This window comes from Gymnodraco acuticeps, unplaced genomic scaffold (assembly GCF_902827175.1).
Source record: "Gymnodraco acuticeps unplaced genomic scaffold, fGymAcu1.1, whole genome shotgun sequence".
NCBI classification, from domain to species: Eukaryota; Metazoa; Chordata; class Actinopteri; order Perciformes; family Bathydraconidae; genus Gymnodraco; species Gymnodraco acuticeps.
In genome coordinates this window covers 18,827-39,851 of record NW_022992202.1, presented here as the reverse complement: position 1 = coordinate 39,851, position 21,025 = coordinate 18,827, and the positions used below count along the sequence as shown (strand labels likewise).

Genomic DNA, 21,025 nt, shown 5'->3' with positions numbered 1-21,025 from the left:
TCTTTTATCCTCCGTCTGTGTTACGGTGGATGTTACGGTGTGCAGGAAGCAGGACCCAAATGCAGATTAGAGTAACAATAATTCCTTTATTTCAAGGCTAGATATAGGCTACACAAAGACAGCACGGAACACTCACCGATGAACTGGTCATAACACAAGACAACCCGACAAAGAGAGACAGAAAACCCAGCATCACTAAGCCACCAGGGTGGGTGGAGGGGGTCAGGAGGACGGGACTGAACTGACCGCCCAGGGGCACGGCAGAGGACCAGGAAGGGGTCTCGGGCGGACGGCCCGGGGGGTAAGGCAGAGGACCAGGAAGGGGTCTCGGGCGGACGGCCCGGGGGCAAGACAGAGTCCAAGGTGAGGACCATGGAGGGGCGAAGGCAGCAGCAGGAAGAGTCAGGGGGCTTGGCCCGAGGGCGAAGGCAACGGCAGGAAGAGTCAGTGGACCGGGCCCGAGGGCGAGGACCGCGGCACTCAGGGGGCCGGGCTCGAGGGCGAAGACTGCGGCTCTCAGGGGGCCGGGCTCGAGGGTGAAGACCGCGACTCTCAGGGGGCCGGGCTCGAGGGCGAAGACCGCGGCTCTCAGGAGGCCGGGCAGAACCCGGTGTCGGCCGGACAGGAACCGGCGCTGGTGGGACAGGCCTCGGCAGGATCCCCCACGGAAGAGGACCAGGAGTTGGCAGGACCCCCGCCAGGAGGGCAGTCAGCGGGACCCCCAACGGGACAGGACACAGGATTGGCAGGAGAGCAGTCGGCGGAACCTCCAACAGGACAGGACACAGGGTTGGCAGGACCCCCGGCAGGAGGGCAGTCGGCGGGACCCCCAACGGGACAGGACACAGGATTGGCAGGACCCCCGGCAGGAGCGCAGTCGGCGGGACCTCCAACGGGACAGGGCATAGGGTTGGCAGGACCCCCGGCAGGAGGGCAGTCGGCGGGACCCCCAACGGGACAGGACATGAGGTTGGCAGGACCCCCGGCAGAAGAGCAGTCTGCGGGACCTCCAATGGGACAAGGCATGGAGTTGGCAGGACCTCCGGCAGAAGAGCAGTCTGCGGGACCTCCAACGGCACAGGACATGGGGTTGGCAGGGCCCCCGGCAGAAGAGTAGTCTGCGAGACCTCCAACGGTACAGGACATGGGGTTGGCAGGACCCCCGGCAGAAGAGCAGTCTGCGGGACCTCCAACGGCACAGGACATGGGGTTGGTAGGACCCCCGGCAGGTGAGTAATCGACGGGGCCTCCAACGAGACAGGACAAAGGGTTGGCAGGACCCCCGGCAGGAGAGTAGACGGCGGGACCTCCAACGGGACAGGACAAAGGGTTGACAGGATCCCCGGCAGGAGAGTAGACGGCGGAACCTCCAACGGGACAGGACAAAGGGTTGGCAGGACCCCCGGCAGGAGAGTAGTCGGCGGGGCCTCCAACGGGACAAAGGGTTGGCAGGACCCCCGGCAGAAGAGTAGTCGGCGAGGCCTCCAACGGCACAGGACAAAGGGTTGGCAGGACCCCCGGCAGGAGAGTAGTCGGCGGGACCTCCAACGGGACAGGACAACGGGTTGGCAGGACCCCCGGCAGGAGAGTAGTCGGCGGGGCCTCCAACGGCACAGGACACAAGGTTGGCAGGACCCCCGGCAGGAGAGTAGACGGCGGGACCTCCAACGGGACTGGACATAGGGTTGGCAGGACCCCCGGCAGGAGAGTAGTCGGCGGGGCCTCCAACGAGACAGGACAAAGGGTTGGCAGGACCCCCGGTAGAAGAGTAGTCGGCGAGGCCTCCAACGGCACAGGACAAAGGGTTGGCAGGACCCCCGGCAGGAGAGTAGACGGCGGGGCCTCCAACGAGACAGGACAAAGGGTTGGCAGGACCCCCGGCAGGAGAGTAGTCGGCGGGGCCTCCAACGGGACAGGACACAGGGTTGGCAGGACCCCCGGCAGGAGAGTAGTCGGCGGGGCCTCCAACGGCATAGGACATAGGATTGGCAGGACCCCCGGCAGGAGAGTAGACGGCGGGACCTCCAACGAGACAGGACAAAGGGTTGGCAGGACCCCCGGCAGGAGAGTAGACGGCGGGACCTCCAACGGGACAGACATACGATTGGTAGGACCCCCGGCAGAGAAGTAGTCGACGGGGCCTCCAACGGGACAGGACATGGAGTTGGCAGGACCCCCAGCGGAACCTCCAACGGACCAGGACATTGGGTAGGGACTTGAGACGTGACTCGAGAGGAGACTCGAGAGGGGAACTAGAGAGGGGACTCCAGAGGGGACTAGAGGAGAGACTAGAGGAGGAACTAGAGAAGGGAACTCGAGAGGGGACTCGAGACGGGAACTAGAGAGGGGACTTGAGGAGGGACTAGAGAGGGGACTAAAGGAGGGACTAGAGGAGGAACTAGAGGAGGGACTAGAGGAGGGAACTGGAGAGGGGACTCGAGAGGGGACTGGAGAGGGAACTCGAGAAGTGACTAGAGGAGGGACTAGAGATGGGAGTAGGGAATTGACTAGAGGAGGGACTTGAATAGGGACTAGAGGATGGACTAGAGAGGGGACTAGAGGAGGGACTTGAGAAAGGACTAGAGATGGAACTCGAGAGGTATCTCGAAAGGGGACTCGAGATGGGACTCGAGAGGGAACTGGAGAGGGGACTCGAGAGGGAACTAGAGGTGGGACTAGAGAAGGGACTAGAGAAGGGACTAGAGAAGGGACTAGAGGAGGGACTAGAGAGGTGACTAAAGGGGGGACTGGAGAAGGGACTAGGGAAGTGACTAGAGGAGGTACTTGAGAAAGGACTTGAGAAAGGAATTGAGTAGGGACTAGAGAAGGGACTAGAGAAGGGACTAGGAAAGTGACCTGAGGAGGGACTAGGGAAGGGACTAGAGAAGAGACTAGAGAGGTGACTAAAGGAGGGACTGGAGAAGGGACTAGGGAAGTGACTAGAGGAGGGACTTGAGAAATGACTTGAGAAAGGACTTGAGAAAGGACTTGAGTAGGGACTTGAGTAGGGACTTGAGATGGGACTAGAGTTGGTACTTGAGAAGTGACTAGAGAAGTGACTAGAGGTGGGACTGGAGAAGGGACTAGGAAAGTGACCTGAGGAGGGACTAGGGAAGGGACTAGAGAAGGGACTATGGCAGCTGGGGCCGGGACTGGGTCTGGAACCATGGCTGCTGGGGCCGAGACTGGGGCCGGGACCATGGCTGTTGGGGCCGAGACTGGGGCCGGGACCATGGCTGCTGGGGCCAGAACTGGGGCTGAAACCATGGCTGCTGGGGTCTGTACTAGGTCTGGAACCATGGCAGGAAACATGGCTGCTGCGGCCTGTACTGGGGCTGTAACCATGGCTGCTGGGGGCTGAACTGGTTCTGGAACCCTGGCCCTTTGGGCTCGTGCTGCCAACCTGGCCTTGCGACTCCTGCCTTTAGGAGCCGTTTGGAGGCTCCGTGGACCTCCAAAGGCCAGACGAGTACCAGCTAATGGCTCCTGGACTGTAGCAAACACTGGGTGAGAAGCAGGGGCTGACGCCAGACGGACCACACCAATGCGTGTGGTATCAAAACGGGAGTTGGGAGGCCTGGGGCTGTCAGGCAGGGGATAACACACCGTGAGAAAATCCAAAATCCTGCCCGATAAGAACTTAACCAAGCCTGGCTTCTCCATCGTAATCCGGCGTGCCTCTGCCAGAACAGCCTCTCGCTGCTGAACCCTGGACGCTCCCAACCATCGATACGAGCAGTCATCCAAAGCAAAGGAAAACTCCAATAGCTCCTGCTCAAAGGGATCTGCTGGGCCCATATTTAGGGTCGGGTTGTAATGTTACGGTGGATGTTACGGTGTGCAGGAAGCAGGACCCAAATGCAGATTAGAGTAACAATAATTCCTTTATTTCAAGGCTAGATATAGGCTACACAAAGACAGCACGGAACACTCACCGATGAACTGGTCATAACACAAGACAACCCGACAAAGAGAGACAGAAAACCCAGAACTTAAATACACCCAGGACTAATCACATAAACACGAGACAGGTGAGGAGGGAGGAGAAAACACAGAGGTACCAGGTGAACACAATCGGGTAATCGGGGAGGGAAACAGACAGAAAGCAAACAGGCAGGAAACGGGGGTGAACACTTTACAAAATAAAACAGGAAACCCAAAGATAGAAAAAGACAAGAAAAACACCAACACAGACAGATCCTAACAGTCTGCCTAATACATTTACTGGGCAGAGATCTGATTCTCCGGTTCAGCTTAGATCTCATTTTTCAACAAATGAGGGTATTAAAGTCCGGCAGCCATCTCCTACGATGGTTAAAAAAACTGGCATTTGATGATAAAGAACTGTGTGAATGTGGATGAAATGGCTGCTGACATATCCTGATTCTCAGGTGTTGTTGGGTTTGACTGATCAACGTGTTTTCCACCTGCGGTGTTCATGGAAGTTTATTTTTACTTGTACTAACATTGTTGATGATCCGTGTAAATGATGAGAGTTTTCTGTTAGAATGTGTGAATGAGGAGCTCATGCTTAAAACTATGCTTGAAGTTTGCTGCGCAGCTGGTTCCTGTTGCACACCCACACAACACAAACTGTGTCAAATCCCAGGGGCGGTCCACACATTTCACTAGCCAGGGGGCCCACTGATAGATAGAGGGATTTGGGTCTAATCGTTAAAGATTTGGAGTCAGTCACTGATTGGACACCTACACACACAGAATATGTTATGTACTATATGTCAGGTGACATGTATAAGATGAAAATGTGCACAAACGTAGCCGTTCTGCGCACATTGCTGTTGGTTGAGGATGATGAGGTAATTCTCATATCTCTGAGCTTCCTGCCGCGCTTTCAGATGTGCCATACTCACTCTGGGCAGCTCACAGATATGACGTATGTTTAATGTCCACGTTCCGTTCAAATCAACCCCCGTACCCATTGAAACGTGAAGCTGTTGATGGCATTCAGCCAGTGTTTACCTCTCTGTTTAAACAAGGGGTCATTATTCCGTGTAACGATTCCGGTACGCACTCCAGTGTTTCCTGTCAAAAAGATCAGAGACAAAACCTCCTGACGAGTGGAGATTTGTCCAGGATTTACAGCTGTACATTTTCCACTTGTTACCATTGTGAGGCTATTTTTATGCAGCTCTGCGTGATGTTGTAGCTAGAATTCAGACTAATGCACTACCAGAGGTGGAATAAGTACTCAGATATTTTACTTGAGTAAAAGTAGAAGTACCAGAGTGGTACAGTAAAAGTCCTGCATTCAAAATGTTCCTCAAGAAGAAGTAGAAAAGTATTATCAAAATATAATACGGTAAAAGTATTCATTGTGCAGATTGGTCCATTTCAGAATAATATATATGATATGTTTTATAATGATTGATCATGAAAGTGTTCTCAAAGCTGGTAAAGGTGCAGCTAGTTTGAAGTACTTTGTATACTGGAGGGTAGCTTGTGGATTTACTCCAGGTGGAACTAAAGTCTGATTTAACACTTGATTAGATTTCACATCATTCATCCACATCTATGAAGTAACTAAAGGTATTAAATACTTGTAGTGAAGGAAAAGTACACCATGTACCTCTGACTTATGTTCACTGCCAACCTAAAAGTACCTAAAAGAATAGTAATCAATAATGTATTGAAAAGTTATTTGGCTGATTGTTTTTATATCGGCTCAGCCAGGTTATATGGGAGCCCAGTACAGTACACTCTAAAAACAAATGCTTGGCTTAACAAAGAGAATCAAGGCAATAGGTTGCATCAATGGTTATTGAGTTAAGACAACTTCTAATGACATTTTGTTAAAGCAACAAAGTTATTTGAGTTAGGGGAAAAGGCGCTTCCTCTACATAGAGGTGTTTTCAATTACCACTTACTTAATAATTGGTAGCATAAACACAAGTTTTTAAGTTGATTACTCCAAAAGTTCCAACTTGTTTTACCGTAGGATTTAAATGTAATCTTAAGTTGTGTATACTTAATTACCACATGTTGAACATGGACAGATGTTTTTAAGTTGACAGCCATTTGTAAATTAAGTTGCTCCAAATAATATTGTATTCAATAGGGTTTTCCTTTTAGCTTATTCATGTTTTTGCCTTTAAAGAAAGAAATTAATTGATTCCACAACAAAAATATTAGGCAATTCACTTTTTATTTTTGAACTGCAGTTGTTTATTTCAACACATGATGTTTCATTCAGGAGAGTTTGAATTTCAAGTTGTATTTGAATGACAAAAGATGACACTCACCTTAAAATGTCCTTTGTATATTTCTATTTGTCTTAACTGTGGGAACTTGTCCAGGCATCTTGAGTGGGAGTGGACTTGAAATCCTTAACTCAATGGGTAGAACAATTAAGTTATCAAGCCAATTGCATTACAATACCTCAACTTCAATTTAGGTTGAAGTCAATTAACGCAGAAATCAGAGTTCAAATGAGACAATATTAAGTTGATGTAATTACCAACATTATTGCGTCAACACAACTTATAAATTAATTTTTGCAAATTATGGGGGGATTTTGGGGACTTTATCTAAATCAATTAACTCACATTTTTATCTTGCAACCAGTGCATTTAATTAAGTGGAGGTGAAAGGTTGCTTGAATTGGGTTTTTAGATGTACAGATCACTCATTTTGATATTAATATTAAACTTAGTTTTCTTTTCTTTAATTTTTCATCCTCGTGTAAAATGCTATCACGAAACACACATTTGGTTGTTTATAGCATAAAGAACATCTGAGTTAATGTGAGGTAGGGAAATACTCATTTGAGTATGTGCATATAAATATGTAATTTACAACAGCTGTAAGATGCTTGAAAAGTGCTTGAATTTGATTTTGGAAAAGGTGTAAGAACCCTCTTATTGACCTTTGCCTGAAGGTGACGAACACGACTGTGTGCACACCTAGACCAGACTTAAAAGACGTTCCTCTGACCAACGCTGACCTCATTTTGTATGTTAATGGGTCTGCCTCTCGCGACCAAGGGGGCACTAATCGGGTGGGGTGTTTTCCTGTTGTTTCAGATTCTGCTGTACTCCGTTCCGGACCAATCCCATGTCACCTCTCATAACAAGCAGCAGAGCTCATCGCACTAACTGAAGCCTGCACGTTTGCAGAAGACAAAACCGTGACTATTTACGCTGACTCACGCTATGCTTTTGGGGTAGTGCACGATTTTGTGGCTATTTGGAAGTGTAGACAATTTCTGCAAGCAGTACAGACCCAGTTTCCCTAAGAAATTGGGTCTGCTAATTTACCTGCTGACTCAGCCGCAAAGGAAGAGTCTGATTTCTCTCGCACCTCACGCACCTTACACTCATTTGTTAGAATGCCTGTCTCCTCCTTCACTGACAACATGTCGTCACTTCAGCAGCTAGCTACACCAGTTGAGAAGGCTCGGTGGAAGGCCGTTGGGGCTGTTTTTGACACATGGGTAGGACAATGTGTCAAAAGGGGGGATGTTAGAGGCTATACATCAGGAGTGGTTCACAAGGGGGGTGAAGCATGCCTAATTTGCATTAAGCAAAATTCATTTGAGCACCTAATGCTGGATTTCATTGAGTTTAGCCCATCAGAGAACATCTTAAATTAGAACAACGGTTCACATTTTGCTAAAGAGGGAACGGCACAATCAAAAACAAACTAGCAAAATGCTGTGCAGACACAGGTCTGTCATGGACACAAGCTCTGCCCATTGTGCTGATGTACATGCGGATGTGGGAACGAACACGGAGCCAACTCAGCCATTTGAAATCCTTTTTGGGGCTCCTCCACAGATTGGACTCAAGGCTCCAGGATGTCCTCTTCCCTCCACAACTTTGTGTGAGGATGCTATGTTGCTATCTTGTATGTTAACCTGTCATCCACTTTAGCGACTGCCACTGGTCCACTTAACCATCTCCAACCCGGCGACTTCGTGCTGGTCAAAAATTTCCGGAGAAAGAGCTGGAAATCCAATCGTTGGCCCCTACCTGCGTCTGGTCAACCAGACAGCAGTAAAGGTCGCCGAGAGAGCTACGTGGGTCCACGCCAGCCACTGCAAGGTCGTAGTCACAGGAAAGGGGAAACAGAAGCAGATGACAACAAGTGACGTGTCCTAGTCACCAGCAGATGACAACAAGTGACGTGTCCTAGTCACCAACAGATGACAACAAGTGACGTGTCCTAGTCACCAACAGATGACAACAAGTGACGTGTCCTAGTCACCAACAGATGACAACAAGTGACGTGTCCTAGTCACCAACAGATGACAACAAGTGACGTGTCCTAGTCACAACAGAAGTAGAAGACAACAAGTGATGTGTCCTAATCACCAACAGAAGTAGATGACAACAAGTGATGTGTCCTAATCACCAACTTGCACCACACTTGCACTACATACACCAAAACACACTACACACAAGGTGTCACAGGTGAGTGCCAGCTGAGCGGTTCCATATGCTCTCTGGTTCCTCGTTTGTGTTACCGGTGTGCGGAGTCTGACTGTCCGTGTCACAAAATCGACCGAAGGAATACACACACACACCCCATGGAACATTCCCACCTCGTGACGACGGCTCGCCTGGGAAAACGACGCAACCGTGAGCAATACTACCGGAGAGCCTGGACAATCATAAAATGGTTCCTCTGCATATTTGCCATGATAGTTGTGTGGACTAGTCCTATATTTTATGTATCCATGGTCAGCACACAGCATGTAAGCCGAAATCGAGATATCTAAGAGGTACATGGGGAGAGCAGGGCGAACCACATGGGCAGAGGGGCTGGTCAAGACAGGGTTTGGTAACATTACTCTAAGGGATGGGGAAGATAGCACAGTGCAGTTACGGTGTTTACAATATCTCGTATTGCATATTCAGTGTCCCTGGAAGAATCCTTTCTAACGTAGCATTCCCTGATGTTAACCATATTTCCCTCCAACTGGCCTGGCCCAGTGATGCTGGGTTTGGATAGGTACATGCACTCTAGTGGATTTGAATCCAGCAGTCACGGTCCTCATGTCCTTAATGTACACGACACATCATTACCCAGAGTTCCAACACCACGAACACCACAAGGTAAAAAGCCCATAACATATACCTTACACGTTCGGCTAGAGAACCTCACTTACGAGACGACGCAAGGCTTCCAGGTCATGCCCCATTCATAATAGCCTCTAGGAATATGCTCATGCAGCACCAATTTTCTCTTGACCTTTTGTTCGCCTCAAAGGGTGGCCTGTGTCATGTGATCGGTGACTCCTGTTGCACTTACATTCCTGACGCCACCAAGAACATCACTGACACCGTGCTGCATCTTAACAACATGTTAGCCGACATGAAAGTGGATGACATATCCAACGCAGGCGGCTGGGACTGGTGGTCCTGGCTTACATCGGGGGGGTGGCAAGGATGGCTGGCTAGGATAGTTACACCCCTGATAATCATTTTCGGCCTATTAATCAGTTGTACCTGTTTGATTATCCCAATACTGAAGAAAGGCTTTTCCAGCCTGGTATCCTTAGCTTTCGTTCAGTATACTGCTATTCCAGTACAAGACAATCCTTTGCGCCACAGTAAGATAGACCAGCTAGAATCAGAAGAGTCTGATTCCGACACTACAATATAATCAATATAATCATGTGAATCGAGTGTACTCTCCTCTTATGCTTACATTATATTGGAGTCTGTCCTCCACAAAAACAGCCAGTTTTCTATGATATATTTGTGATGTGTTTACTTAAACCAGTGATGGAGTGTATTCATTGATGTGTTATATCAGTCTATCCTGTCATTTGTTTTTTATTGATCAAGTATGATCAAAAGGGGGGAATGTAGTGGACATTTTATTATATCCTGATATGTTTTAACCAAATGCTTCTCATTTGGTTAGATGTGCTGTTTGCCTCTATCTACACTACTTCAAGGCCACAGAGCTGTTTTGGCTACTGAGTTGACTCGCACAAAGTCACACGAGAACTTCTACAGCTCAAGGCCAGGTGTCTAATAACAATGTGACCGTGTGAAGATTTCTTACCTTCCCACCATTTTCCTCCCTTTATAAGCTTTGCTATCATATTGAACTGCGCACACTCGCGCAGACTATCCTATACTCTGTGAGACCTGTGTCTATATTTTTATTGTATCTGATGTTTGTTTGAGGCCTCGAATAAACATCACCAGAAAGACAACTCTGTCTGATTCACCATTTTATTTGATTTGATCACTCTGACTTGTACTCTACAGTATTGGGGTTTTTAGATTTCCATAACATCTGTCCCTCAGCCAGTCACGATCTTCGGAGGTGGGCTCTCTTGTCAGCGGGTTGAATGAGTTATTGGTTGGAGGAAATAGCTCCTCCACTGAATGCGTACGTTTAGCTGCCTTTGGCTTCTTCCACTGACAGGGGGTGTCAGTGCAGCTGAAATTGTGGATGGCAAAGATGTCTAATGCAGCCGCATGACTGCATTTCCATTCTCCACGTGGGTATTCACATTTTGTGGAGAGAACTCACTCTTCTCCTGTAGATACCTGTGGTGGTGGGATTGTTTTATTATTTTAAATATATTTTACATTTGTAATGCCTTCCCAATTATCCCTTTAATTGTTTATAGCCTACTGTATGTTTATTTCATGGATATTTCTGTGTTTTCTGGTGTGTAATATTTGTAATCTTGGGGCCTCTTCTCTTTAACATCTACATGCTACCACTGGCTCAGATAATGAAAAACAACAAAATAAGTTACCATAGCTATGCGGATGACACACACATTTACGTAACCATTTCACCAGGAGACTATGCTCCAATTCAAACACTGAGTAAGTGCATTGAACAAATCAATGACTGGATTTGTCAGAACTTTCTCCAATTAAACAAAGATAAAACTGAGTTAATGGTTTTTGGAGCCAAGGCAGAACGTATAAAAGTTAGCGCTGAGCTGCAGTCTGCAATGTTCAAAACAACAGATAAAGCCAGAAATCTAGGTGTAGTCATGGACTCTGACCTGAGTTTCAACAGTCACATTAAAACAGTTACTAAATCAGCCTACTATCACCTAAAGAACATATCTAGGATTAAAAGACTAATGTCACAGCAGGATTTGGAAAAACTTGTCCATGCTTTTATCTTCAGTAGACTTGACTACTGCAATGGTGTCTTCACAGGTCTCACTAAAACATCTATTAGAAAGCTGCAGCTAATTCAGAACGCTGCTGCTCGAGTCCTCACTAACACTAAGAAAGTGGATCACATCACTCCTGTTCTGAAGTCTTTACACTGGCTTCCTGTGTGTCAAAGAATAGATTTCAAAATACTGCTGCTGGTTTATAAAGCACTGAATGGTTTAGGCCCAAAATACATTTCTGACCTACTGCTAAATTATGAACCATCCAGATCTCTCAGGTCTTCAGGGACTGGTCAGCGTTCTGTCCCCAGAGTCAGAACTAAACATGGAGAAGCAGCGTTCAGTTATTATGCTCCAAATATCTGGAACAAACTCCCAGAAACCTGCAGGTCCGCTGCAACTCTGACTACTTTTAAATCCAGGCTGAAGACTTTTCTTTTTGTCGCTGCTTTTAATTGAACTATTCACATCTTAGACTGCACTGTAACTTTTATCCATGTATTTTTTCTTTTAATGTTTATTTTATTAGCTTTTCTTTTTAATGACTGATTTTAAATGCCATTTTCTTAATGTCTTTCATTTTTTGTAAAGCACTTTGAATTGCCTTGTGTTGAAAAGTGCTATATAAATAAACGTGCCTTGCCTAATAAAGATTTCATGTGACACATAAAATGGATTTGTTGATGGGAATTAATGTGAATAAATTAACTCTAGGTTAACGGTATTCTTGCTATCACTACTCACCGACACTCTATAAACCTTGTCCCTCATGCTAGCCCTGACAACAACGGTAAGCACACTTTCATCTAGGCTGCACTGCTGTACGTGTCCTGACTTGTAGTGGTTCTCTCCTCTATCTACACTCTTCTTGTCATCTTTGTAAAACGATATCAGACTGGTAATTGACACAGCCATGACTTCTAGTTAAATTCAGTGTGGCTAAAATGAAAAGCTTTGTTAAAATATGGAAGCACGCGGAAGTCAAAGTCAGCTTTATTGTAAAAAATTCTACATGTGTTATACATCCAGAAATATCGTTTCCCACAGTGTGACATGTATACATAAAACAAAACAAAAAGGGCCTAGATAAACGGGGTATACAGTTTAAAATGTTAATATATTTAAAGTGTTCAAAGTGCAGTTTCAGTGCAAGTCAGTTGAATCGATCTTAAGTTGGCGTGACGTTGAAGTCGTGCGACCCTGCTGCTGTACTGGCTTGTAGTTCGTTTATTGCATAACGTTAGCATTTCGCTTTTGGCGACTAGATTTATGATTCAAAAATTATAAAAGTAGGATAGACATGTGGATATTATCCAGCTATTTTCCAAAATCCTATGGAGAATTTGCATTGCGTTTTTCACAAAGGAATCGGAAGAAGTTTACTTCTGGGTTTTACGATGCGTCACTGCGGTTCTCTATTAATGGCAGGTCACTAAAATGCATTACTGAAACATATTTAAGTGTAACAAACAACCTTACTGTTTTACCAACAGTAACTAACTTATAACCCTTACAAAGTACATATTTATTACAAATTCACAATCATTATACATGTATGTTTGCGGGAGCCTTCAGATATACTGACAAACTTGTATCCTTACTGCGTCAGATCACGTTGTCCCCAAAATGGCGCCGTACCGGGGAAGCTAGGCTAATACACACATTATTTAACAGTTTTACACATGTAAACAGCGCTACAAAGTCTTTAACTGTTAGCGGGCCGTTACATATTATTTACGCAAACCTTATGGGGGATTCATTGTGATTTATGCACAGTTTACCAACCTGTATGGTGCAGGTGAGACAGAAGTCTCAACACGTTAGCCTCATCCCAATACCCCTCCTCGACTCCTCCTTTCCCTCACTCGTGTCCCTTCCTTGCGTCTTAGCTCCGCCTCCGTAAATTGCGAGCGAGGGACACGAGGAGGTGACGCGAGGACAGAGGAGTCCTCAGGTATTAATTGGGATGTCCTCGTTCACTCAAACGTCCCTCTTAAACGACGTCTGTTAATGATGACATGTGCACAGCTGTATCTCCTCTCATCGGGCTTAATTGAATAAACCCTTAGAACCGGCCCATTTGTTGTTAAATATTTATTTAAATGAATGAATCTTTCTCTTGTTAGTCAAGGAATTCAATGATGGTTGGTCCTGCTTTTGTGTTCCGTTTTGGTGTAAAATGTAGCCTACATTTAAATAAAAATATAATTATAGTAATGTAAAAGCCTTTTAGAAATGAATTGCATATAATAATTCCCACGGAGCTGTGAGCACTTTATTATGTGACGCTTTTTCCACTCATCTTCCAGTTGTCGGTTTTCCTCTGTTGAAATTGACCAGCTGTGAAGGTGGGGGCGGGGCTTTTAGTGAAAACCCTTCCGCGTAGTCTGCTCGCGTGTATCCTCCCTTTCGTCTCCTCCCGCACCCCTCCTCCTTCACCCCTCCTCAACTCCTCCGTGTGCATTTCAGCTATTGGGACGTCCTTCAAAATGGCGTGTCTTGATCGATTTCCGGGTCAAGTCCCGGAGGAGGGGAAGTGAGGAGTCGAGGAGGGGTGTCACTACCCGATCTGCAGCTCTGCCCGATCTGCAGTGCGCATGTGCGAGATGGTCCGCCATATTGGACAACTCTGGACGGCAACCCAAGTAGGACAACATTGACACAGTGGCTTTTGACAAAGCTCAAAAATAAAACTCGAGAGAGATGAGTTATTGTTATTACAACGTGACTTCACTATTATTTAATAACTCTTTTTATTGGGTTCTTTTATTTGGGGTTAAGTACATTGTCAGATTAAGTGAGGAATGGATTTAACTTCTGTTAGACAGCTATCATACTGAATACATATTTACTGTGAATGTATGCAAAAATGTATGGCATATGGCTGTCTAACAGAAGTTAAATTAATTCCTCACTTATTCTGACAATGTACTTAACCCCAAATAAAAGAACCCAATAAAAAGAGTTGTTAAATAATAGTGAAGTCACGTTGTAATAACAATAACTCATCTCTCTCGAGTTTTCCTTTTGAGCTTTGCCAAAAGCCACTGTGTCAATGTTGTCCTACTTGGGTTGCCGTCCAGAGTTGTCCAATATGGCGGACCATCTCGCACATGCGCACTGCAGATCGGGCAGAGCTGCAGATTGGGTAGTGACAAGGGGTATTGGGATGAGGCTGTTGTGTTCAGTTTCCTTCCAGATTACTTCTGAGGAAACCCCGGAAGTCCGTCCCTCTAACCAGTCCCCGGAACACAAACGTTCCGCCACACTACCAAATGCACTGCTCAACCCCGCCAACGAAATGAAAATAGACAGATGTACAAAACAAAGGCATATTCCAACTCCAAACAATAATAATTATTATATCAATGTGGTCACACATCCCAGGGGTGCCAAATATGGAAAGCCATTTACGCCATGATTCGTGCATATTTTCGTGCGAATAAACGGGGAGGTCCGTATAAGTTCAAAGTTTCAGTAACCAATCAGTGAAGAGTAAAGCCAGACCAAAGCAATCTGTAGATGAAAAGTTCCTGACATTGTGAGGCTGTGAATTGTACATTATTCCGGATTCATGGGACTATGTATTAATTTGCCTTTCAATATAATAAATATATCAATCAATATAACCTGCCTTCATTGTCTTTTAAAAATAAAATCGCCTTACCCTTTTCCTAAACCCTCTGGAGTGTGAAGTGAAGGGTATTTTCTCAATTTTTAGATGTCTCCTTAAATCACCTTTTAAATGTACTTCTTATAATGTATGGTGTTACTTATCAAAATGTTCAGTCTCTGGTCTTTCTAGAAACGCAAAGTCACTCACCGTAGGGCACTGTCTTATGAAATACTTAGCTTAGAGATCCGATTTTTGGAAAACTTAAAAACTGTTTTTTTTGGTGTTTCAGATTTGGTTTACCAAAGTCTTTGGTTCACAAAAGTAGTGAAATATATGAATTACCCTATAGGCCTATATAAATGTGTTATTCATGTCTAAAATGAAAATGTGTTAATTAGAATTTGGAGTAAAATAGTTCTATCACTCTACTTTCACCACAGAAAAGTTACATCAGGACTGAGTAATGACTTCATATTCCAGGACATGGTTAAACCGTACACCCCAGCACGTGCACTCCGCTCTGCATCAGCTAAACAGCTCGCTGCACCCGCACTGTGCGGGGGACCCAAGTTCCCATCAGCAAAAACACGTGGGTTTGCTATCCTGGCTCCAAAATGGTGGAATGAGCTCCCCATTGACATCAGGACAGCAGAAAGCTTACACACCTTCCTGGGGAGACTGAAAACTCATCTCTTTCGACTCCACTTCGAGCGACAGAATTACTAACAAAGCACTTATATACTAATAAAGGACTGGCTTATCTCAAGCCAGTTGAGTAGCACTTGAAATGTTTTGGCTCTATGAAACCTGATGTACTTATATGATAGGGCTGAACGATATACCGTGTCATGGCGATAACCGCGGTATGAGCCTGCACGGTATTCACACCGCAGGGACGTGCGGTTTTAATTCATCTTTTTTTTAAAATGCTAACGCACTTTAGCACAGAATTCAAAATAAAGATACCCTTATTACTTATCGAAACTGCACATACAATATATCCGATTAAAGCTGAGACTCCACAGATTATTTAAGTATAGTATCTAAGCGATCCGATCTCGCAACAGGGGAAGCAAGCACAGACATCACAACACGTACCTTTTACGGAGCTTTTACAGGAGATCGTCTCACCGTAGCTGTCAATCTGATCAAAATACGTGTTTAATGGCATTAAACCGAGAAAGAAAAAACGCGGCTGAATCGGTTGATCCATAGATTGATAATGTATCTGTGGCTTTGAAGTAATTGTTTATAATCCATAATTCCATTTTTATGTAAAAATTGGAGCACAAAAGTTAGCTGCTAATGGTAGCCATCAGAGTGTATGTCCCTGCATGCAGAGCAAACCACCAATCACAATCATTCTGTATCAAGATTGATGCAAAACAAGGATATTTGACCTTTTTAGACAGATTTAGCACCAAAAAAAACCTCTTTTGGGGCCATTTGGGTGGATTTTCCATATCTCTGGCCCACCTTGCTGGATTTTGACATGTGACATCTCTTTCTGACCGTCAGAACCAATGGAATCGAGGGGAAATCACACAGTCCTATCCTATCCTATTTTTGACGCGGCGCAGCGCGGCGCAGGCAGGAAGTGGAATGTTCATCCAACAACTGCGAGGCTGCACACACGACGCTCCGCTTCCGCAACGTTTTGAAACGCGCCTGGTGGGTTACCCCCAAAACTGTAAATGATATATATATATAATAATTATGATGATGAATGCATATTTTTTTACCACTAAAATACAGCAACACATCTTTGATTCATGTCGTTTATAACTGGAATATTACAATTATTATTAACTGTGTCTGTAGTCTACAACACAACAAAATAGGAAATAACAACAATAAACACGATTTAAACAGACACAAACATAAACCATTTAACTACGTATAGCCTACTTACTTGTAGAAGTACAAATGTCCAGGAAATATTCCAAAATCAACAACAACTGCGAGGCTGCACACACGACGCTCCGCTTCCGCAACGTTTTGAAACGCGTCTGGTGTGTGTTGTCGCAGGAGGAGGTCGCAGCGTGGCGCAGCCGCAACGTAACGCGGCGCAGACGCTCCTGGTGTGTTTTGGGGGTTAGGACGCAGGAGGAGGTCGCAGCGCAGACGCTTCCAGTGGGATCAGGGGGTAAGCCAGTTAAACGTTGTGCTGTTGTTGGCTGCAAGACTCGAGAAAGGGGACTGCATGTAATGCCATCAGTGGAAAAAGAAAATAATCTGTGGCTAGACTTCATTTTCAAGGGACATGTGCCAGAAGACCACGGCAGATTTCTGTTGGTGTGACTGTGTTCCAAACATTTTACGACGGACATGTTTATGAACTTCACTCAAGTCCAACACGGATATGCCTCCAAACTAATGCTAAACCCGGGATCAATACCAACCATCCGGGACCAGGCCAGTGAGGACACATCCAATTTTGAAGCTGTACGTTTTTATTTAGCGGTGTTTTTCCTGATAAAGCTATCTCTAGCTTGTAGTATGTAGCATGTAGCTTCGCCGTATCAATGTCGCCTCAAACCCAAATAGTAATCGGTTAGGTGTTTATATGTTTTTGTAACATTTTATTTTGTACGCTCCGCAGTCTTTGCTTTGTCTTTTATTTTAATTATCAGGCATTTGCTAACATGTTCAGACATATTGCCATAATGGCGATCTGTGTGAAGGCTGTAAAGCCACACCCTAGCCGATAACACAAGTATTTATTCTCCTATTTATTAGTATTTTGTATCCTCTAAAATCATATTGAGTAAGTTATAATAACAAACGTAATCTTCTGTAGGTAGGGAGAGTGGGGTAAGTAGTGCCAATTTTTACTTAAAGTGCCTTTAAAGCAAGGGGATTACAGTAATGCCTCCAACTAAAATATGTACATATAGTTTAGGATGTTGTGCATCCCTGGGAACAATCACTTCGGATCTTAAATAAACTGTTTGAGAAATATAGCTTTAGAAAAAAAAGTGGTTTTGTGGCACAACTTGCCCCCGGTGCGGGGTAAGTTGTGCCATTAGAGACAATACACTGGGGTAAATTGTGCCATTGATAATTGAAGTAAAACAGATCATTTTAATCTCACAAACAATAATGCTATATAAAAGCAAGACACATTCAATACAAAATTATTTATTTAATGTTTATTTAAAGTTTTAACAACATCAAAGGCCACTTTAAAAATGAGCAGCAAATCATCTGCATCTGAATCTCTTCACAGATTCGGCCTACTACTGAACATCCCACTTGTCAATGCTGCAGGGGAATGTGAATTTATACTCCCTTCTGGCTGTACCACCAAGTTTTTGTGGTGTGGGTAGTTTCTTGAGCACATCACCTCTAGGGATGACTCCTTCATCATTCTCTCTAAATGTGAAGATGGGCTTTCCATCAACAGACCTCTTATAACTTTGCTTCAGAAACTTTGCACTGATCTCGTCACCTTCAACATTCTCCACCAATCCAACATAGTTATAGCATTTGGATTTTTTACCTGCAAACTTCACAATGACAAAGTCACCAGCAGACAGATCCTTGTCACCATCATCATCATCACTCTGGACATCTGAACTCTCATAATGAGTGGTATCGCTAAGTGGAATCGGAAAGTCACTCTCTTCTGAGCTACTGGAGAGCACTTTCTTTTTGGGCTTGGTTGGTTTTGACCCTTTCAGAGCCCCCTTCTTATTTCCACTCCTTTTCTTCTTCTCAGCCCGTTCCTTTTCTCTGCTGTGTGTCTTCTCCAGACCATCTTCTGCCTCATCATTGGTGGTGGAGCTTTCTTCTGAGCTACTGTACACAGCTGTTTTCTTCTTGGTTTTGGTTTGATTTGCAGCTTTCAGAGCCCTTTTCTTCTCTCTTTCATTCTTTTTCTTTTCCTGTTCAGCCTTTTTATCTTCTTTTTCTTTGTGAGCCTTCTCCAACTCCATCTTCTCAGGTGTGTCGGTCACGATTCTTGTTTTCACTTTCTTTCTTACACATTTTTTTTTTCTTTCTGTGGCTTTTGGCAAGGGAAGAATGACTTCTGGAGACACATAACCCAAGTGAGCAGAAGAACCAGATTTGTCACTTGATAAGTGCTCGGGATTTGTCAGAGTGGCAGGTGGCTCTCCTGGGTCTGGATCTGCTTCAAGGAAAGGAAAGGAAAGGAAAGGAACTTTATTGTCATTGAACACAGGGAACAACAAGATTACGTGGTCAGGTGGAGGGTAAGCCTGAGCCATGCCACTATGCGCACCGCCACTATTGGCCTACCAGACTTTTTTTTTAAATACCTGTGACATGTGTTGGCTCATGAGATGGTCCAGGCAGGTGAGCAGCTGCACTGGTGGAGGGCTCTTCTCCAGGCAGGTGAGCAGCTGCACTGGTGGAGGGCTCTTCTCCAGGCAGGTCAGCAGTGGCACTGGGTTCATCTTCTGGATTTGCCCTGTCTGTCACCATTGATGGTGCATAGTCTTCTTCCGGGAAGATGTCCCTGTTGAAAGGGTATATGCCTGTTGCTCTGAACCCTGAGGTTATGTTTGTTGGTGACATTGCAGAGAGGAACGCTTGCTTCACAAGAGAGAGAGAGAGAGAGAGAGAGAGGAGAGAGGAGAGAGAGAGAGAGAGAGGAGAGAGAGAGAGAGAGAGAGAGAGAGAGAGAGAGAGAGAGAGGAGTGATCATATCAGCATGTCAAAGCCAGATGATTATTAAGTTACCTGTCCTTCACTTTAGAGAGGTTATCAAAGAACTCCCCCACGTTGTGCTTATTAAAGGCAGTAGCTCTTCCAAGAGAGGTTGCTTCAGGAACGCGGCATGCCAAATGGTAGCGTGCTTTAAAGGCGTTGAACCAATCAGGTCCTAGAAAAGGTTAAAAGTTTATCAGCACATTGCAGTTTACATTCAGATAAGTTGAAGTTATCCGCTCCAAATAACTATCCAATAGCCTATACTTGATCTAACCTGCTTTTTCGTCTCTGGTCCAGCTGGCAGGCATGTCAATGCTATTTCTTTGTGCGAACTCAAAAGCCAGTTCACGGCATTTCATGACACCTATGCCATGAAACATTGCTGCTAGTGTCTTAATATGGTCAGCCAGCTCTTTCTCCATGTTCTCATTGAAGACTCGTTTGGCGACTGCTGTTCTTTCATAGCCTGGCTTTGTTACTTCTCCTATTTTTTTCTTATCCATATGTCTTTTTATGGTCATCCTGCAGATCTTCATCTCCTTTCCAACCTGACGTATGGTCTTCCCCTGTTGCACCTCTTTCACTGCTCTTTCCAACTCCTCAAGAGGAGTTGAAACCCTGTCTGTCTTCCTTTTGTATGTGCGTGGCATGATGGATTTTGGTCTAAAATTAAGAATGTCACATAGTTTTAGTGATCAAATGTAAGAATACAATGTACAATAACAATAAAATACAATAAAGTAATATATAGTAAATAATCATAAATTGGGGTAAGTTGTGCCACTGGCACAACTTACCCCAGGCCCTTTGGCACAAATCACCCCAAGCCCACCATTTTGAAAAAAATGCATCCCCCAGCTTTTTTGAGCTAGCATCATGCTAACTGTATAGACTCATGGCGTAGCTTACTAAAGCACTAAAACATGTGTGAACTGTTTTTAAAGTTGTCTAAATTGTTCAAACACAGCAATCAAAAAACCTTGATCATAGAAATTTTACTTTGGAGGGCAAAAAATTGTTTTTTTAACTTAAATGTGCTTACCTCTCAAGCCATGTGACTCCCTTCTTTGCAGGATGATCGAAATGGATGCCTCTTCAAAAATATGTGGTCACATGACCAACTTCTTCTATGGTTTTCTAGATAACAGGGGTGGCACTACTTGCCCCTTGGCACAAATTACCCCACTCTCCCCCTAAGTGCCTTTTGTTTGCTGCGTTATATGTAAAAGCTTTTGTGATTGTAGTCTGTAAGAAGGATCAGATATCATCGATCTGTAAGCTACGCTACGCTAATGAGACATGCCGTTTTTTGCAGCGTTATATGTAAAAGCTTTTGTGTGTTTACTTGTTTGCGCACATGAATATAAATGGGGGTGTGTGAGGATACAACACTGTGTTGCGAGGGGGGACACACACCACGAGTAAAACGGAGCTAAAGCCCTGTTGGTCTGTTGTTGTTGACAAGGCCTTACCTCTAGCAACAGGCTAATTAGTGGCTAGCACTCATTACAGTCAGTCTACTGAGCTCAGCCCCTCTCCAACATATCATCTGTATTGAGTCAGAAACACAGCATGCACGTTACGGTTCAAAACTAACTCAGATTGGAAAAGGC

At 45.0% G+C, this 21,025-nt stretch overlaps 1 protein-coding gene across 3 annotated transcripts; it reads right to left on the bottom strand.

Moving 5' to 3' along the window:
• Nucleotides 1–17,860: 17,860 nt before the first annotated feature.
• LOC117539414 lies at nt 17,861–20,546 on the bottom strand. Of its 3 annotated transcripts, none has more exons than XM_034205594.1 (5): nt 20,455–20,546; nt 20,003–20,075; nt 19,443–19,588; nt 19,019–19,218; nt 17,861–18,870 (listed from the first exon to the last, which is right to left on the bottom strand). In XM_034205594.1, exons 2-5 carry the CDS (start codon nt 20,060–20,062, stop codon nt 17,975–17,977), a joined length of 1,302 nt encoding a protein of 433 aa, XP_034061485.1. In that variant the 5' UTR covers nt 20,063–20,075; nt 20,455–20,546; the 3' UTR covers nt 17,861–17,974. The 3 variants fall into 3 exon arrangements, with proteins under 3 accessions (XP_034061485.1, XP_034061483.1, XP_034061484.1); XM_034205592.1 differs by having other exon boundaries at nt 19,443–19,584; nt 19,687–20,075; nt 20,455–20,532; XM_034205593.1 differs by having other exon boundaries at nt 17,861–18,867; nt 19,443–19,584; nt 19,687–20,075; nt 20,455–20,532.
• Between the last annotated feature and the right edge of the window lie 479 nt (nt 20,547–21,025).

Coding starts and splice junctions, on each gene's coding strand:
- LOC117539414 (XM_034205592.1), bottom strand. CDS start 20,062: ATGCCACGCACATACAAAAGGAAGACAGACAGGGTTTCAACTCCTCTT. Junction 19,585..19,686: donor GACCAGAGACGAAAAAGCAG/GTTAGATCAAGT, acceptor AACCTTTTCTAG/GACCTGATTGGTTCAACGCC. Junction 18,871..19,018: donor TGAGCCAACACATGTCACAG/GTATTTAAAAAA, acceptor CTTTCCTTGAAG/CAGATCCAGACCCAGGAGAG.